The sequence below is a fragment of the Euleptes europaea genome, chromosome 17, assembly GCF_029931775.1.
Source record: "Euleptes europaea isolate rEulEur1 chromosome 17, rEulEur1.hap1, whole genome shotgun sequence".
NCBI lineage: Eukaryota > Metazoa > Chordata > Lepidosauria > Squamata > Sphaerodactylidae > Euleptes > Euleptes europaea.
The window spans coordinates 20,202,713-20,219,196 of NC_079328.1; the positions used below are offsets into that span (position 1 = coordinate 20,202,713).

The following is a 16,484-nucleotide window of genomic DNA, read 5'->3' on the forward strand; positions in this document are numbered from 1 at the left end:
CCTTTACTCCTCATATTCATTCAGCTCTACTTAACATTGTCTTTTCCGTGTTGCTATGAGCAGCTGAAGAAAATTTGTGAAACAAGCACATTTTACCGGAAGCTTGTACTGCTCGAACAGGAGACTCTTAATATTCATGACATATATTGTAAACTTTGAGCTGCTATTTAGTGTATAACCATACTGCGTTGTGACGATAACAAGGAATTTTGTCTTGTGCAAATAACAAGCAAAGAAACTTAAAACATAAAATGTGTGATTGCAGAAAAATACATGCATAGGCAATTAAGTAAAATTTGCCTTTTTGGAAATATTGAACTTATTGTATTATTGATGCTTTAGGCTGTAACTTTGATTACCAACTGGAAGTTGGCAACCCTAGCCCACACAGAAGCAGGCAGTGGCAAAGTATCTCTGAATGTCTCTTGCCATGAAAACCCTACATGGTTACCATATGTCAGCTGTGACTTGACGGCACTTTTCGCACACACAAACTCTCATACCAAGGACTTCAGACCTATCTTATATAGGATCTCAAAGAAATGCCTGTTCTTGCTTTCAATAGCTCTTTTCAGTTGTTATGATTTTAGCTCTCATATCTCTTGTACCAGGAAAGTGTGATATATGTATTTGCTATTTTGCATGAATGGGGCAATACATTTTCCAGCTTCCATAAACACAGTCAGAAACCCAGATTTTTTGAGAATACATGTTTGCTTGTATCAAAGCTGGAAAATACACATGCTGCCCTGTTCAAATGCATGTATTGAGAGGATGGTGTGTACCACGTAAGGTTGCCACCCTACAGTTGGCAACCCCCAGGAGAAATGGGCCTGGCAAACTGGTGTTTCATTGGAATTGACATCATTAGATGCGCTAGAATTTACCATAGAGTTTTTATAAATTCTAGACTGTCCACTATGTCACTTCCAATTTTCCCCACAGAAGTGACATCAGTGCACTGGTGTGTGCTCCATTTTTACCCCCTATTTCCTTCATCCAACACCTGAGATGCAGGTGGACAAAATGTTTCCATCCACAGAATGCTAAAATGTCAGGGAGAAGCTAGGTCAGGAGACAAACTCTCTCCTTGATCTTCTACGTGCGGGGAAGTTTTTAATGTGAGCAACCATTCAGACGTGCGAATCACTGGTTATAAGAGACATTCAGACCATTAAGTGCTACAGTTCGCCAACACCGTTGGTGGCCAGCTAGTTTGATGAGTGTGCCATGCCAAGTCTTAAATGATGCTGTCATGGTGAAGTCTAACAAAGCATTTTGGTTCAGAGGTCAACATATAAGAAGACATAAATGCCTATGTCGCTCTCCTCCCTTCTCCCCAATACTGCAGTGGTGTTTCCTCTTCTAGCCTCTGAGCAGACAACAGCATCCCTGGAAAGAAAGGCACTGCCCCGCAGCCAAGAAACACAAGGGCCCTTCTGTATCTCACTGTGAGCTAGGGTTGCCAGGTCCCCTCTTCGCCAACAGTGGGAGGTTTTTGGGGTGGGGCCTGAGGAGGGCGCAGTTTGGGGAGGGGAGGGACTTCAATGCCAGGGAGTCCAGTTGCCAAAGTGGCCATTTTCTCCAGGTGAACTGATCTCTATCGGCTGGAGATCAGTTGTAATAGCAGGAGATCTCCAGCTATTACCTGGAGATCGCCAGCTATTACCTGTGAGCCCCAACTGCTGGGGGCCCTTCTGGTCAAGGCAGGTCACTTGCTGGCCACACCTGTGCTATATTGCTGCACAGATCAGGCCCAGGAATAACACTATCGCAGAAGCTTATTAAGATGGAAATGCCTTAACTTTCTTCCAGCAATTGAACAAGACGTTTATAGGTTCTCGTAGGTTATCCGGGCTGTGTAACCGTGGTCTTGGTATTTTCTTTCCTGACGTTTCGCCAGCAGCTGTGGCAGGCATCTTCAGAGGAGTAACACTGAAGGACAGTGAAGGAGAGACACTGTCCTTCAGTGTTACTCCTCTGAAGATGCCTGCCACAGCTGCTGGCGAAACGTCAGGAAAGCAAATACCAAGACCACGGTTACACAGCCCAGATAACCTACAAGAACCAATGAACTCTGACCGTGAAAGCCTTTGACAATATTAAGAAGTTTATAGTTTGGGATGCTGGTGAGTGAGAGAGTGAGATGATCATTTTTGTCTGTCACTTCCCACTGGATGTCACTGTCACTCTATTCAGCTTTAAGTGTCATTACATATGCCGGTTTAGATAGCTCCTTCTTTCCCCAAATGTAAGTTTAATGGATTCAATGGTATTTTAGTCCTGAAAGAACCATATTTCAGAATGCTAGTGTAAAAATTGTTTTGCGAAGGATAATTTTCTATGCCTGCCATGATGTGCAGTTGATAAAACCACATTCTATGGAATTCTGTGATAATGTCAAAAGGTTCCCCCCCCCTTTCTAAATGCAGCCACTGGGACTGCTTTTTGGTGCAAAAGAATGGGATGGGGTGATAGTTTATTTATTTATTTAGGAATTTCTTTGTGCCACTTCTCCTAGGGTTGCCAACCTCCAGGTGGTGGCTGGAGATCTCTTGCTATTTCAATGGATCTCCAGCCGACAGAGATCAGATCACCTGGAGAGAATGGCCACTTTGGCAATTTGGGCTCTATGGCATTAAAGTCCCTCCCCTCCCCAAACCCCGCCCTCCTCAGGCTCCACCCAAAAAATCTCCAGGTATTTCCCAACCTGGAGCTGGCAACCCTAACCTCTCCTCAGCTCCGCTTGAGGTAGCTTACAAGTAAAAACACCATAAAATCATTATGATTTAACAAGATTAAAAAAAAAACAAGCCAGAGACATAAGCACAGCATAAAGATATTTATAAAACAGAACTGGACTAGAAGCAGGTCGTTGCCAACTTCCTCGTGGGGCCTGGAGTTCTCCCAGAAATACAACTGATCTTCAGACTACAGAGCTTAGTTCCTCTGAAGAAAATGGCAGCTTTGGATGGTGGACTCTATGGCATCACATTTCCGCTGAGCTTCCTCTCCTTCCCAAACTCAGCCCTCCCCAGGTTCTTCCCCAGATCTCCAGGAATTTCCCTATCCAGAGCTGATAAGCTTAGAATCAGCCCTCAAATGGCTAAAAAAGATTCTTAAAAACTACTCTTAGTTAAAAGCCTGGGCAAAAAGCAATGTTTTTGCCTGGCACCTAAAAGACATTATGGTAGGCATCCTATGAGCTTCAAGAGGGAATGCTTTCCAAAGCCAAGGTGCCACCACTGAAAATGCCCTGTTCTTTTATAGCATTTCCTCTCCTGGCTGTTTTCTCTTCTGAAAATGTGGTGCTCACGTGTTCCTACTGAAAACCCCAGAAAGGTTAAAAATGGTTTGGGGGAGTCATATTTCAGTGGGGAAAAATGTAAAGCAAGAAATGGTTAAAGATCCTCTCTGGTTTTGCTCCCGGCACTAGGAGCCTTAATGGCTGCGTTTGGAAAAAATGGTCTTTAAAATGGTCACAGAACCCTGAGTAATGTTTAGTTATGTCTGCGGTGCGCTCTTAACTCTGCTTGTGCTGTTTTAAATTTTCCTGTAGGGGAAGCATTAGACTTCACAGTCCAGCATGCCGTCTCTGAAGCCAGTGGAGGAAGGCCCAACGCATCCAAAATAGCAGTGATTGTTATATCGAACGAGTCGGAAGATTCCGTGGATGCTGCTGCGTATTCTGCAAGCATCAATAGTAAGTATTTCTCTCTGGCCGTTTATGCTTAGTAATTAGCAGCGCGGTCCAGGCTGAAGTGCCCCGCATATTTTTTTTATTTCTTCCTGCCGAACAGTCATTCCAGATGTCACTGCGAAACTGGTGCATACCTGCTTCACATTTCTTAAGAGCCCCTTTAACGCGATCTTTTGTATTTGCTCCGTCTCCGCCTCGAAGCATCCACTCGAGGAAGCATGAAGAATCACATCCGCAGCTTAGCTATGCAAACGACTATTGCTAATGACTATGCAAATGAAGGAATGAAGGAGCAGGTGAGTGGGGGGTGGAATTTGTTTGACTTTCTCCTCTTGCATCGGGACCATGAATAGTCATTTTAAAGGTCAGATTTAAAAAATCAGCATTGAGCGAGGAGCAGAATTGATCCTGCATAAATGGCCTCCGTGTAATATGAAAATGTTTCAGATTGTCATTGCAGTTTTCAATATACGTTTCCAAAACATCTTCATAAGAAACTGAAGTAGGGTCCAAAGATTTGTATTCTGGAGTTGCTTAGGTGCACTTTGTGCAAGCGTCTCTTAAATAAATATCACCATTTCCTAGAAAAGTACACACAATATAGAAAGTATGTTGCAAGCATATACAGTGAGTATACATGGCAGCTGCCTGATCCATTTTCTAATAAAGTACAGTGTTTGAGAAGCCTTGGCACAATACAAGGTATTTTGCCTCTTTCATTCCTAATCCCCATAAATTGGATCAATTTGGTGTTTCAATTTTAAATGAAAAATTATGGAGATTCTCCAACTGTCCATGCTGAGCTGGAGCAGTCCCTACTTTCTGGTCCTTGCCCCTGGCAAATCACTCAGTCTTGAATTCACAATTCTTGGCATTCTTCAGGGGTCACCCCTTCCTCAGTCTCTGTTGGTTAAGCCTCTGATTTGGAAGGGAGTGGATGCATGTTGTCTCTAGGGCACATGCATGGAGTTGCATGCACATAGGGTTGCCAGGTCCCTCTTTGCCAACAGCGGGAGGTTTTGGGGGAGGGCAGGGTTTGGGGGGGGGGAGGGACTTCAATGCCGTAGAGTCCAATTGCCAAAGCGGCCATTTTCTCCAGATGAACTGGTCTCTATCAGCTGGAGATCAGTTGTAATAGCCAGAAATCGCCAGCCACCATCTGGAGGTTGGCAACCCTACATGCACATGAACAGTAAAGCCTCATGAACTATACTGTTTGTAATTTGGAAAGGGTGATTTGTCTTTTCAGTAATGTAGGATAGGGTAAGGAAAGCCAGCTCTGGGCTGCCCTTTTCTCCAGAGGAACTGATATCCATGATCTGATGTAATTCTGGGATATCTCCAGGCCCCACCTGGAAGACAGCAACCCTAATTCCTGCTGAACCTAGGGTCTTCAAATAATGGGATTAGATCCCGGGTTATCCAAAGACCCTGATTAGACCAAACTGTGCTTATAGCTGCTGCCCCCACAAGGTATGTAAAAGGGGAAGGCAATTTGCAGTATGGTGGTCTAATCCTGTTTTACTTTTGCAGCTAGGAGCATTATGTCTGCAGCAGCTCATGTGTTGGTTCAGTGTAGTTTCTCTTAATTTTGATATTTCCTGAGCATTTTAATGACTACTAATTTTATGCAGCATGCCACAGTGACCGTAAATTATGCTTTTATTATATATGATCAAAGTTATCGTGGTTTGGTGCATAGGGTGGTGTAGTGGTTAAGGGCGGTAGTTTGGAGCAGTGGAGTTTGATCTGGAGAACCGGGTTTGATTCCCCACTCCTCCAGATGAGGGGCAGAGCCTAATCTGGTGAACCGGGTTGGTTTCCCCACTCCTACACACGAAGCCAGCTGGGTGACCTTGGGCTAGTCACAGCTCTGTTAGAGCTCCCTCAGCCCCAACTACCTCACAGGGGGTCTGTTGTGAGATGGGAAGGGAAGGTGATTGTAAGCCGGTTTGATTCTTCCTTAAGTGGTAGAGAAAGTCGGCATATAAAAACCAACTCTTCTTCTTCTTCAAACCCATTGCTAAAAATAAGAGGGAAAAGAATTGTCATTAATATTTGAAAGCTGCCTTCAGTCCAGAATCATTTTGGAGCATTATGCTGAAGTTCAGTTGGAGGCACATGCTGTTTCAATGTGAGGGTTTGTGCTTTTTTCGTTTTCCCTTCCAGGGGTTTTGTTGCTGCCCATTGTCATTGGGGACAGATACAGCACATCACAGCTGACCACTTTAGCGGGACCATCTGTTGCCAACAGGATCATTAAGTTGCAGTTGTTTGAGGAACTTTCTGCCATGGTTACTTCGGATGACAAATTTGTCAAAAAGCTTTGCGCAGGTAAGCTTCGCGTCACTTCCAGAAATAGAAGCCCTCTTCGGCTTCTTTAATTGCTAGAATTAATTCCAGACACTGCAGAGCTGTTTCATAATGTAAAAGACAGCCAGATGATAATAGTTGAAGGACTATTTTGTCAGTGTATCTGCCAAAGATATTGCTGCCTGGTACAACCACAGACGATAAACAAAGCTTGTTGAAGCAGGCGCCTTGACTGAGAAACTGGGACCTGTGTGTTTTTCCAGAACATAATGCATTCATTTGTCTGCTCCATGATTCCCAAGGCCAGTAATGGGCATGGCTGGATTTGGCTAATCACAACTGTTAAGAACAAGCCTAATTGTCATATTATATTTATTTAGGACAGCTGGATTCAGTCTAGTAGTACCTTAGAATACAACAAGATTTTCAGGCTATAAGCTTTCAAGAGTCAAAGCGCCCTTCGTCAGAGTTTTGATTCCCAAAAGCTTATATCCCCCAAATCTTGTTGGTCTTTAAGCTGTTACTGGAATCGAATCTAGGTGTTCTACAGTAGACCAACACTGCTACCCACTGAAATTACTATTTAGGAAATTTCTATGCCATCTCTCCAGAATTCTATTTGAGTCAGCTTGCAAGCAAATATTTTAATAAATAAATACATAAATATATTTTTGCTCAGTTCAGTGGTAGGATCCAACCCCTTTTTTTTAGGATTAGGACCCCCCATCCAAGATTCCAGGCTTCATCTGGTAGGTGAGAAAGCTCATATCCTAAGTGTCAATGGTGCTATTTGGTGACCCAGAGGTGGTGCTCTCCTTATCAAAGACTGTCCCATGCTGGAATTCACAAGTAAAACCCCTTTTACTACTTTCTGGGCCAATGCATGTAGCTACCATTCCTAGTTAAACAGGCTGCATGGCTTTTATGTGCTTATTTCGTTCAGTCTGATTCTCATTTCACAGGCAAGAATATAAATGAGACATTTTGAACATTTCATTCTTGCTTATCTTTCAGCAACTGTCCCGGAGTGCATAGATGAGGATGGGAATAAAAAGAGAGTAAGTATATATTAAGATTATCTGGTTTTTAGATAACATGGTTTAGGAAATTGGTTCTTGTGGGTTATCCGGGCTGTGTAACTGTGGTCTTGGTATTTTCTTTCCTGACGTTTCGCCAGCAGCTGTGGCAGGCATCTTCAGAGGAGTAACACTGAAGGACAGTGTCTCAAACCCAACCGCTATCTGACTATATATTACTCTTCCTACACACTTGACACTGAGAGACACTGTCCTTCAGTGTTACTCCTCTGAAGATGCCTGACACAGCTGCTGGCGAAACGTCAGGAAAGAAAATACCAAGACCACGGTTACACAGCCCGGATAACCCACAAGAAACAATGAACTCTGACCGTGAAAGCCTTCGACAATGGTTTAGGAAAGTTCAATTCTTATTCCTCTGGCCAAATCCGTTTTATCTGCTCCCTGGAAGATCTACCAAATTTTAATCAAGATATAATAAGAGACCTGTCCAGGATTTCATTATAAGCAAATGGGGAAAAATGTTTTGTGTTGAAATACAAGACATTCCACACTTTAACTTTTCAACTGTTTGTAGATTTTTGTGTGCAGTGCCGTGACCATACCTATACTCACCATCTCCCATAGTTGTGAAATCTTTCTTGCTAGGTGGAGCCACTTTTTTAAATGGATCCTGCCCTGTAACGAGGGGGGTTGGGTGGTGCACAGAATGCATTTCCAGTTGTGAGAAAATAAAGAGAGGGAGGTATCATAGGTTGAGCCTCAGGTTTAATCCAAGTTACCTCTTGTTAAAAGGATCTTAGGTAGTAGGACTGAGAAAGGCCCCAGAGAGCTGTTTCCAGTCAGAGCAGATAGTATTGGTACAGCTAAACCAATGATTTGAGTCATTTATAAAGAGTTTTGTAGGTTCAAAATATCATTCTCCTCCTCCACATGGAGAATGCAGACATTGTCCATCAAGGCTGGACAGCCTCTTGTCTTGCAGCACATCTCCAGATGGCCCTAATTTTGTGGGCTTTAGGTATGATGAGGAGTAAAAGCAGGGTCCATTCAAGGTACAGTGGCTTTGAGCTTGAAGGTTCTCAACCATGCAGTGAGCACATAAATCCAAAGAAGTCAATGAACATTCAGTTCCCTCTGAGAGGAAGCTTGCTTGATTCCTTTTCTGGCATGCTGGGAGAAGCAGCTGTTTTGATTGACTTTAAACTTAACCAGTCTCTCTGTGTGTATTATTATCATTTCTGTTTCTCCTGTATTTTGTGGCTGGGAGTTGTCTGATTTCCTCGTATACCAGATTCCTTGGCTCACTCTAGATGCCTGTTTAATTAATTATTTTAAAAATATGGCTCAGCTACTATTATACAGTTCTTCAATCTGTGTCTAATGACTGGGACATGTAATTGTTAAAGAAAACCAGAGCCGCCTTAGTTAATGTCCACAGCTGTATGAAGAACCTTTGAGTTGTTCCCATGAATTGAGAAAGAAGTGAGCACAATTACAATATCTCATTTACTATCTAAATATTTCTTAGCCCTTAAAAAAGCCCTGAAATGGTTCTTTTATAGCTTCCAATAAGCTCTTCAGCCTTTCCTTGAAAACCCAACAAATTTCAAGATAACCCTTAGGAGGAGTTCCTCATAAAAAATCTGAATTTCCTAACTACCCACATAGGTCCACAAAGAGAAATGAAATTCTGCTAAATATTTTTGACCAATATTTATGTTTGTAGATCCGGCAACTCCATATTAGTTCTAATAATATCTCAGCTGTAGGAAAAATACCTCTGTACAGCATTTCCCCCTCACCCCCCGGTGCATACATTAATGCCAAGAGAAGATAATGAATTGTGCTGAGGAAATGTCTCCTTACAATATACTTTCAAGGAACTCTAGCTGAAGAAGAAGAGTTGGTTTTTATATGCCGAATTTTTCCCACTTAAGGAAGAATCAAACCAGCTTTCAATCACCTTCCCTTCCCCTCCTCACAAAAGACACCTTGTGAGGTAGGTGAGGTTGAGACAGTGTGACTAGCCCAAATTCACCCAACTGGCTTCATGTGTAGGAGTGGGGAAACAAATCCAATTCACCAGATTAGCATCCACCACTCATGTGGAGGAGTGGTTCTCCAGATCAGAGTCCACCTGTCCACCACTCCAAACCACCTCTCTTAACCAATACACCACCCTGCTCTCAGTGAGGCGATTTAGAGAAGGTGTCCTGGTCTGGTTGCACTGTGACACCGTGGAATACTTAGCAAGGCCTTTGTGCATATGCTTAGAGCAAACTCCTCCTTTGGCAGACCAAACTCCTCCTTCTTCCTCCCTCCCCAAATGTTTGATTTGAACTGCAATGCTGAATCCTGTGGAGGCCCAGTTCAAGTGATTCTGGTCCACTGTTTGATGAGAAAAGGAAAATACTGGGTTGTCTGGAGTTCGCAGTTCACACTAAGCATTATCTTTGTGGTAGAAGGAAGGTGGTTAGCTTGTTCCTCCATCGTGTGAGAAGATCACTGCCTGGTATGACCTGGGTCTGAGCTTCAGCAAAAGCTGTCTAGCTTCAGAAGGTGGTCCATGTTCAGAGGCCGCAAACCTCTGAATACCAGTGCCAGGAGGCAACATCAGGGGAAGACCTTGGTCTCTGTGCTCTGTTGTTGGACCTCTAGAGGAACTGGTTGGCCACTGCGTGAATCAGGATGCTGGACTAGATGGACCAGCGTGGTGTAGTGGTTAAGAGTGGTGGACTGTAATCCACCACTCTTATATAATTGTAATTGCAGTAATATAATGCAATTTCTGCAATAGAGAAAATAACCTTCAATGTGTATGAGGACTTGCTATTTGCACGCCGACAGCAGTTAGTCTGCCATCCTCAGCTCTATTTCTACAACCTCGGGAAATAAAAGAGCAGGAGAAAAAAATTGCTGGATAATGGCCTCCATTGTGGTGCTCTAGGAAGTTCCCCATGTCTTTGTGGTTATTGCTATAGGGACTGGAGGCAATTCCTTAAGTGCCACCCAAATTTGCCTTCACATTTTCCCCAAGCTCCACCCTCTCCAAGCACTGCCTTCAAAATCTCCCAACATTTTCAGAGGCAGTGCTGGCAAATCCTGTGTAGATTCCAATCCCCAGATACTCAGGGTCTAGTACAGCTTCTCCTGAACTGCCCATGTGGACACAGCTTTTTCATGGAAATAATATCTGGCCCAATGCATCCTCACTGATTGATAGCAATTCCTTTGTGTGCATGTGTTGGAACCAAACAAGTCGCCATGCACAACTGAAGCACTGCTGAGAAGGCAGGTAATATCGGATGCATTGTGTCCACACTTCCTTCTCCCATGCAGCTACATTCACAGGGGGTTCTCTACACTAGAGCATCGAAACTGGCCCTCAACTTGTTTCTCGCCTTCAGATGTCAGATTTCTGCTTCAGCAGCCTGGAGTAGCAGTTATTTATTACCATCAGGGTGTGAACTTCATAATGAGAACACTTCCTAAAATAATTTTTATGTTCCTGAAAGCTGAAGTCCCTTTGCCCTTTCGAGAGATGAGCGTGAAATTCTTTTATTGATTCTAGTGCCCTGGCTTAAAGCAGGGCCAAGTACGTTGACAGGCAGAGCTCCAAGTTCCTCTCTGATCTACCATGGCATCACACAAATTGGTTAAGATTTGGGGGCATATTCGTAGCAGTAGTCACGACCCCATTGAAGCAAAGGGCTTCTAAGCCCCACTGATTTCATTAGGAGTGATCAAAAAATGAGTTTAAGTTTCCTGTTGAAATCAATGGGTCATGCTGAATATTTCTGTGTGTCATTAATACTTTTGCATCTGTGGAACGTGTGGCTTTTTAAGTTTTTCATTGCCCTCAACTCTTGATAACCCAAGGACAGTATTGCTTTACTTGGTAGTTTTCTATTGTTGCTGCTTAAAGGAACCATTGAACCTTTTTAAAACATTGGACATTGTTTTAGCATTAACATGTCCTTTTTCACAGCCTGGGGACAAATGGACGTTGCTGGACCAGTGTCGTATGGTGACATGCTTGCCAGGAGGATACACCATTCTGGAGAGCCACCAAATCAATTGCGAGAAGATGCCAAGGCCGCAGTGTCACAACAACATGCCTGCAGTGAGAGTGGAAGAGACATGTGGCTGTCGCTGGGTGTGTCCGTGTGAGTAGACTGGTGTCTTCCCGTGCGAGCTCTGTTTATTGCTTTCCTTCAGGTACATTTCTGTCCTACTCACCAGGATCAGAGGAGTATGCCTATTATATTAGGTGCTTTGGAACACAGGCAGGACAATGCTGCTGCAGTCGTCTTGTTTGTGGGCTGCCTAGAGGCCACTGAGTGAACAAACTGCTGGACTTGATGGACCTTGGTCTGATCCAGCAAGGCCTTTCTTATGTTCTTATGGTAGGTGTGGTTGATACGTTCAGGTGGAGATTTGGCCTTTGGCGGTTTATGGAGTGGAACTTAACAATTAACACTCATTGAAACTTGACTATCAACTGGTAAGGAAGTAAGAAAGGCTCGAGAGGATTGTTGTCAGCCTACAGGAGGAAGCCATTAGCCAGGGTTTCTTGTTTGTTATTCAACTCCAGCTACCTCTCTTAGCAGATAACAGGATGGAGTAATTAGAAATAGCTGCTAAGAGGGAGCAAATGGGAAGTATGCAACAGATGGAGAAATCCAGGACTTTCGTCCCTGTGAGCATGTACTTAACTGCACATTTCATGCCAAAGCATGTAACAGAACAAAACTGCCATTTTTTTGGAGGAGGAAATTAGCTTCATGGATTGGGGCCAGGGAAGGGAGGATGGGGCCAGGGAAGCTGTAGGAGTTGGCCATTGTGTCTCTACCACAAGCAACCCCCCTCTTGAGGCTGTTTTTTGCTTTTTAAAAAGTCACCCAGGGTTCTGTTGCACATGTTTCCACATAATGTGCCATTAGGCCCTTTGATTGTAATCCCCTACAGTTTTCCTTGCCTGCTGACCGGCGCCTTCAAAGTCCTTCAGAGGCACCTCAGGGCTCCCCCTCCCACAGTGAGCATAATGCGTAGCCTGCATTTTCATCTTAAATTAGCACCATTCCTGTTCTGTATAAATAAAGAGTTGGGTTCTGCCTTGCCTCCAAAAATGGGATGCGAGAAAGGAAAAAATCTGCAATGCCCCAGAGCTGGAAGAAATACTCAGTGATCCATAAAATATGTATTTTCTCTGCAGCTTCCTTTTTCGTAGATCAAGGATATAGGCATGGCTCTTAGGATTGTCTTCCATGGTGCCATTTAGGTGATTTTCTTTGTGTAATTGTTGAAAGTTAAAAGAGAAATTGGGACTACAGCTCAGCATCAAGAAGACAAAAGTAATGACTACAGGAGAATTATTCGACTTTAAGGTTGACAATGAGGAACTTGTTCAAGACTTTCTATTCCTTGGCTCAATCATCAACCAAAAGGGAGGCTACAGCCAAGAAATCAGGAGGAGATTGAGACTGGGAAGGAGCTAGAAAAGATTCTGAAGTATAAGGATGTGTCACTGCCAAGATCAAGTTAATTCATGCCATCATATTCCCTATAACTATGTATGGGTGTGAAAGCTGGACAATGAAGAAAGCTGATAAGAAGAAAGTAGATTCCTTTGAAATGTGGTGTTGGAGGAGAGTGTTATGGATACCGTGGACTGCCCCCCCCCAAAAAAAAACAAATCAGTGGGTTACAGATCAAATCAAGCCTGAACTGACCCCAGAAGCTAAAATGACTAAACTGAGGCTGTCGTACTTTGTTCACATTATGAGAAGATAAGAGTCACTGAAAAAGACAATCATGCTAGGAAAAGTTGAAGGCAGCAGGAAAAGAGGAAGACCCAACAAGAGATGGATTGACTCTATAAAGGAAGCCACGGCCCTCAATTTGCAAGACCTGAGCAAGGCTGTTAAAGATAGGATGTTTTGGAGGACATTGATTTATAGGGTCGCCATGAGTTGGAAGTGTTAAGTTGGCACTTAACACACACAGTTGTTCACTGAATGCCTGTGTGGTGTAGCAGTTACATTGTCAGTCTAGGATCTGGGAGACACCGGTTCGAATCCCCACTCTGCTGTGGAAGCTTGCTAGGTGACCTTGAGCCAGTCACACTCTCAGTCAATCCAACCTCACAGGCTTGTTCTGAGAATAAATTGGAAGGGTAAGGGAATGATGTAAGCTGGTTGGATAGAAAAGCAGACTATACATTAATTACTTAATTGCTATTTTGTAGGCACCTGCATGGGAAGTTCAACAAGGCATATAGTCACCTTTGATGGACTGGATTTTAAACTGACGGGCAATTGTTCGTACACGCTATTTGAAGATAAAGAACATGATATCAAAGTAGTTCTTCAGAATGGAGCCTGCACTTCAACCCCGAAACTCAACTGTATGAATTCCATTGAGGTAACACACCAGTCCACTTCTGTGAAGCTCTTCAGCAACATGTCGGTAAGTCATTGCATTGAAAAAAATCCTTGTGGGTGGGGTGTATGTCACATAAAGAGATTGCTATCCTTTGTTTAAACTTGGTTGTAGTAACAGTGAGTAATGGTCAGTTGATGTTTCTTGAGTGAGCAAAGAGGGCTGGTGGCTACAGCTCCACCAATAAGTGGATTTTCAGGTTCTCTAGTGTTCTAGCAACCTTACTTCGTCCCTCCCCAAGTCGTTCCAAAGATCTGAATTTGGCTGATTTTTTCACACCAGTAGGATGTCTTATGTTTACTTTGTAACATCTTTTTTTTGGGGGGGGGGTTTAAGCTATTAGTACTTCAGTAACTTAAAAACATTCCTTTATGGGAACATTTGTCTGAAGTTTATTTATTTATGTACTTATTTTACTAAGTTTCTACCCCCCCCCTCCCCAGCAGAAGCCGGGCTCAGACCAGCTCACCCAACAATATGCTATATTTGTTGGGGCCTCTGCCTTTGGCACTGTGTGTGGCCCCATAACCAGCAATCTTTCCCAAAAAGGTGGGGCCTGAAATACACATTAACTCTCAGGACTATGCATGTTCTCATTTAGTTTCAGACCGATGCTGCAGTGACATTCCAAACATCCCACTATGACTAACTTTGCAGCCAGCCTGACCTAGGGACTAGCCATGGCCATAGTTAAATTATGGAACTCCCTGCCCAGGATCTGATGATGGTTGCCAACTTGGAAGGCTTTAAGAGGGGAGTGAACATGTTCATGGAGGGATAGGGCTATTCATGGCTACTAATAAAAATGGATACTAGTCATGATGCATACTCTATTCTCTCTAGGATCAGAGGCGCATGCCTATTATATTAGGTGCTGTGGAACAAAGGCAGACAATGCTGCTGCAGTTGACTTGTTTGTGGGCTTCCTAGAGGCATCTGGTTGGCCACTGTGTGAATAGACTGCTGGGCTTGATGAACCTTGGTCTGATCCAGCATGGCTTTTCTTATGTTCTTATAGTCTTATGTTCTCAGTTTCCCTGTGTGTGCTCACCTATACTCAATGTATATCTATCTTTGTAAAAGCTGTACCTTTATATCTGTACATGGAGATTCTCTTGAGCTGCCCTCAATAATAGCTGTTGAGAGACCAAAATCCCAAAAGCGTATTCTCTACATTGTAATCTTCAGTGAATCTTCAGATTCCTGTTGTCTTAAAGTCTATGTGCTATTGCTGTTGTTTTTTTGCTAACAGAATGGGTAAACTGTTGTCTACTTTTTCAAATAGGTTACTGTGAGTGGTGAGCTGTCCACCCTTCCATATACCAATGACCATTTTGAAGTCAATGTTTATGGAGCAATAATGCATGAAATCAGATTCTCTCATCTGGGGCACATCATCTCCTTCACTCCAAGCAACAATGAGTTTACTTTCCAACTTAGCCCGAAGAGTTTTGCTTTGAAAACCTACGGCCTTTGTGGTATGTTGCAAAATGTACATCTCAAGTGCTACTTTTGGCCTGTTGGCCATCAGTTGGGTTGCCTGTTGTTCAGGGTTTATATTTCTGCTGTATACCAAGGTGCCAGGTGTGAAATACATGAGAGATTTCATGCTGACTTCTCTAGAGGCAGAATTAACAATGTGAAAATTGTACTTTTGTTGCTTCCATGTGGCAGTCACAGCTTTTGTTTAGTAGCTCTAGGCTCCATATCCTGTTTGGAACAAATATGTTGGGAATTGCTAATATATTGTGAGGTTCTCTTCTGTCTTGCTCTCTTAGGGATTTGTGACCAAAACAGTGGCAATGACTTCGTATTGAAGGATGGCTCTGTTGCACATGACAGTGGCACCTTTGTTGAAGAGTGGGCTGTGAGGCAACCAGGGACAACGTGTGAGGTCAACAGAGCTGACAGATGCATTGAGCACGCTACCACCAAGTGCAGCATTTTGCTCTCTGCTCAGTTTTATGGATGCCACCACATTGTTCCTCCAAACGCGTTCTATGCAGCGTGCGAAGAAAACAACTGCTATGGGGATGAAGTATGTGAGATTGTGTCCTCCTACGCTCACCTCTGCAGGACGCAAGGGATCTGTGTGGAATGGAGAACTCCAGAGTTCTGCAGTAAGGATTCTGTTGTTTATGACAGAAAATGCAATCTCATACCATCCTTGGACCACCTCAGATGTTCTTGCTCAATGTGGCTTTGGTCAAGGGCGACAGGGCAAAATGGCCGATTTATTTTCGTAGCTGTCAATAAAAATATCATACATACATTCCGAGATATTTTCTAAAAATACACCGTTTCATTTGGACCATTATCCTTTCCGCCTCAAACGATTTTTAGTTAAAAGGGAGGAATACCTTTCGAGTTTATCTTTTTATAGTTAATTATTTGCCCCCCCCCCCCCGGCCCGACAGTCCTTCACATAGGACCCCTTTCCCCAAAGGCTTGGTGCAACAGTTTTCAAAGGTGGAAACTCACCCTCCATGATGCGTAAGCTATAGAAGGTGGGGCACCTACATTATTAATGTGGCTCTGAAACACAAAAAGGGGTTTACCAGACGGAAATAGATTCCCTTTCTTAGAGGACTGTGTGAGATGTGTTTGGGATAGCACTGTCATCGCAAGACTGTGTTTTCAGAAACGGCACGCTGCAAATGCTCTATGGGGAATGATCCGAGAGAGCAGGGAGTGCTCTGCCTGCCATTTCCTGGATGTAGGGGGACAGCCCACCCGCCGCAGCATCCAAGGCGCAGGCATTTTAATAACCTTTCTGAATTCCTCAGATTCTCAACTTGTGACATAGCAGCCCAAAGAGCTTCCTAATTTAATGGCCAGCACACATGTATTAACAATGGCATCCTCTTCTCTTTTTCTTATGAGCAGGTGCATGTCTTACAGAAATAGCATTGCCGATTACAGGGATGTTACACAGAAGGCATTAATGGCTCAATAGACCAAGTAGCTTCCTCACTGTAATATAGCACACC

At 43.5% G+C, this 16,484-nt stretch overlaps 1 protein-coding gene across 1 annotated transcript in view; it reads left to right on the forward strand.

Moving 5' to 3' along the window:
* Nucleotides 1-16,484, forward strand: part of VWF (von Willebrand factor) — a 196,636-nt gene that overhangs the window by 129,723 nt on the left and 50,429 nt on the right. Inside the window, exons 31-37 of the mRNA XM_056862312.1 lie at nucleotides 3,560-3,703; nucleotides 5,870-6,034; nucleotides 7,028-7,071; nucleotides 11,042-11,219; nucleotides 13,301-13,521; nucleotides 14,780-14,972; nucleotides 15,273-15,614. Coding sequence (XP_056718290.1) covers nucleotides 3,560-3,703; nucleotides 5,870-6,034; nucleotides 7,028-7,071; nucleotides 11,042-11,219; nucleotides 13,301-13,521; nucleotides 14,780-14,972; nucleotides 15,273-15,614 — 1,287 coding nt within the window. The remainder of the gene's footprint in view (nucleotides 1-3,559; nucleotides 3,704-5,869; nucleotides 6,035-7,027; nucleotides 7,072-11,041; nucleotides 11,220-13,300; nucleotides 13,522-14,779; nucleotides 14,973-15,272; nucleotides 15,615-16,484) is intronic.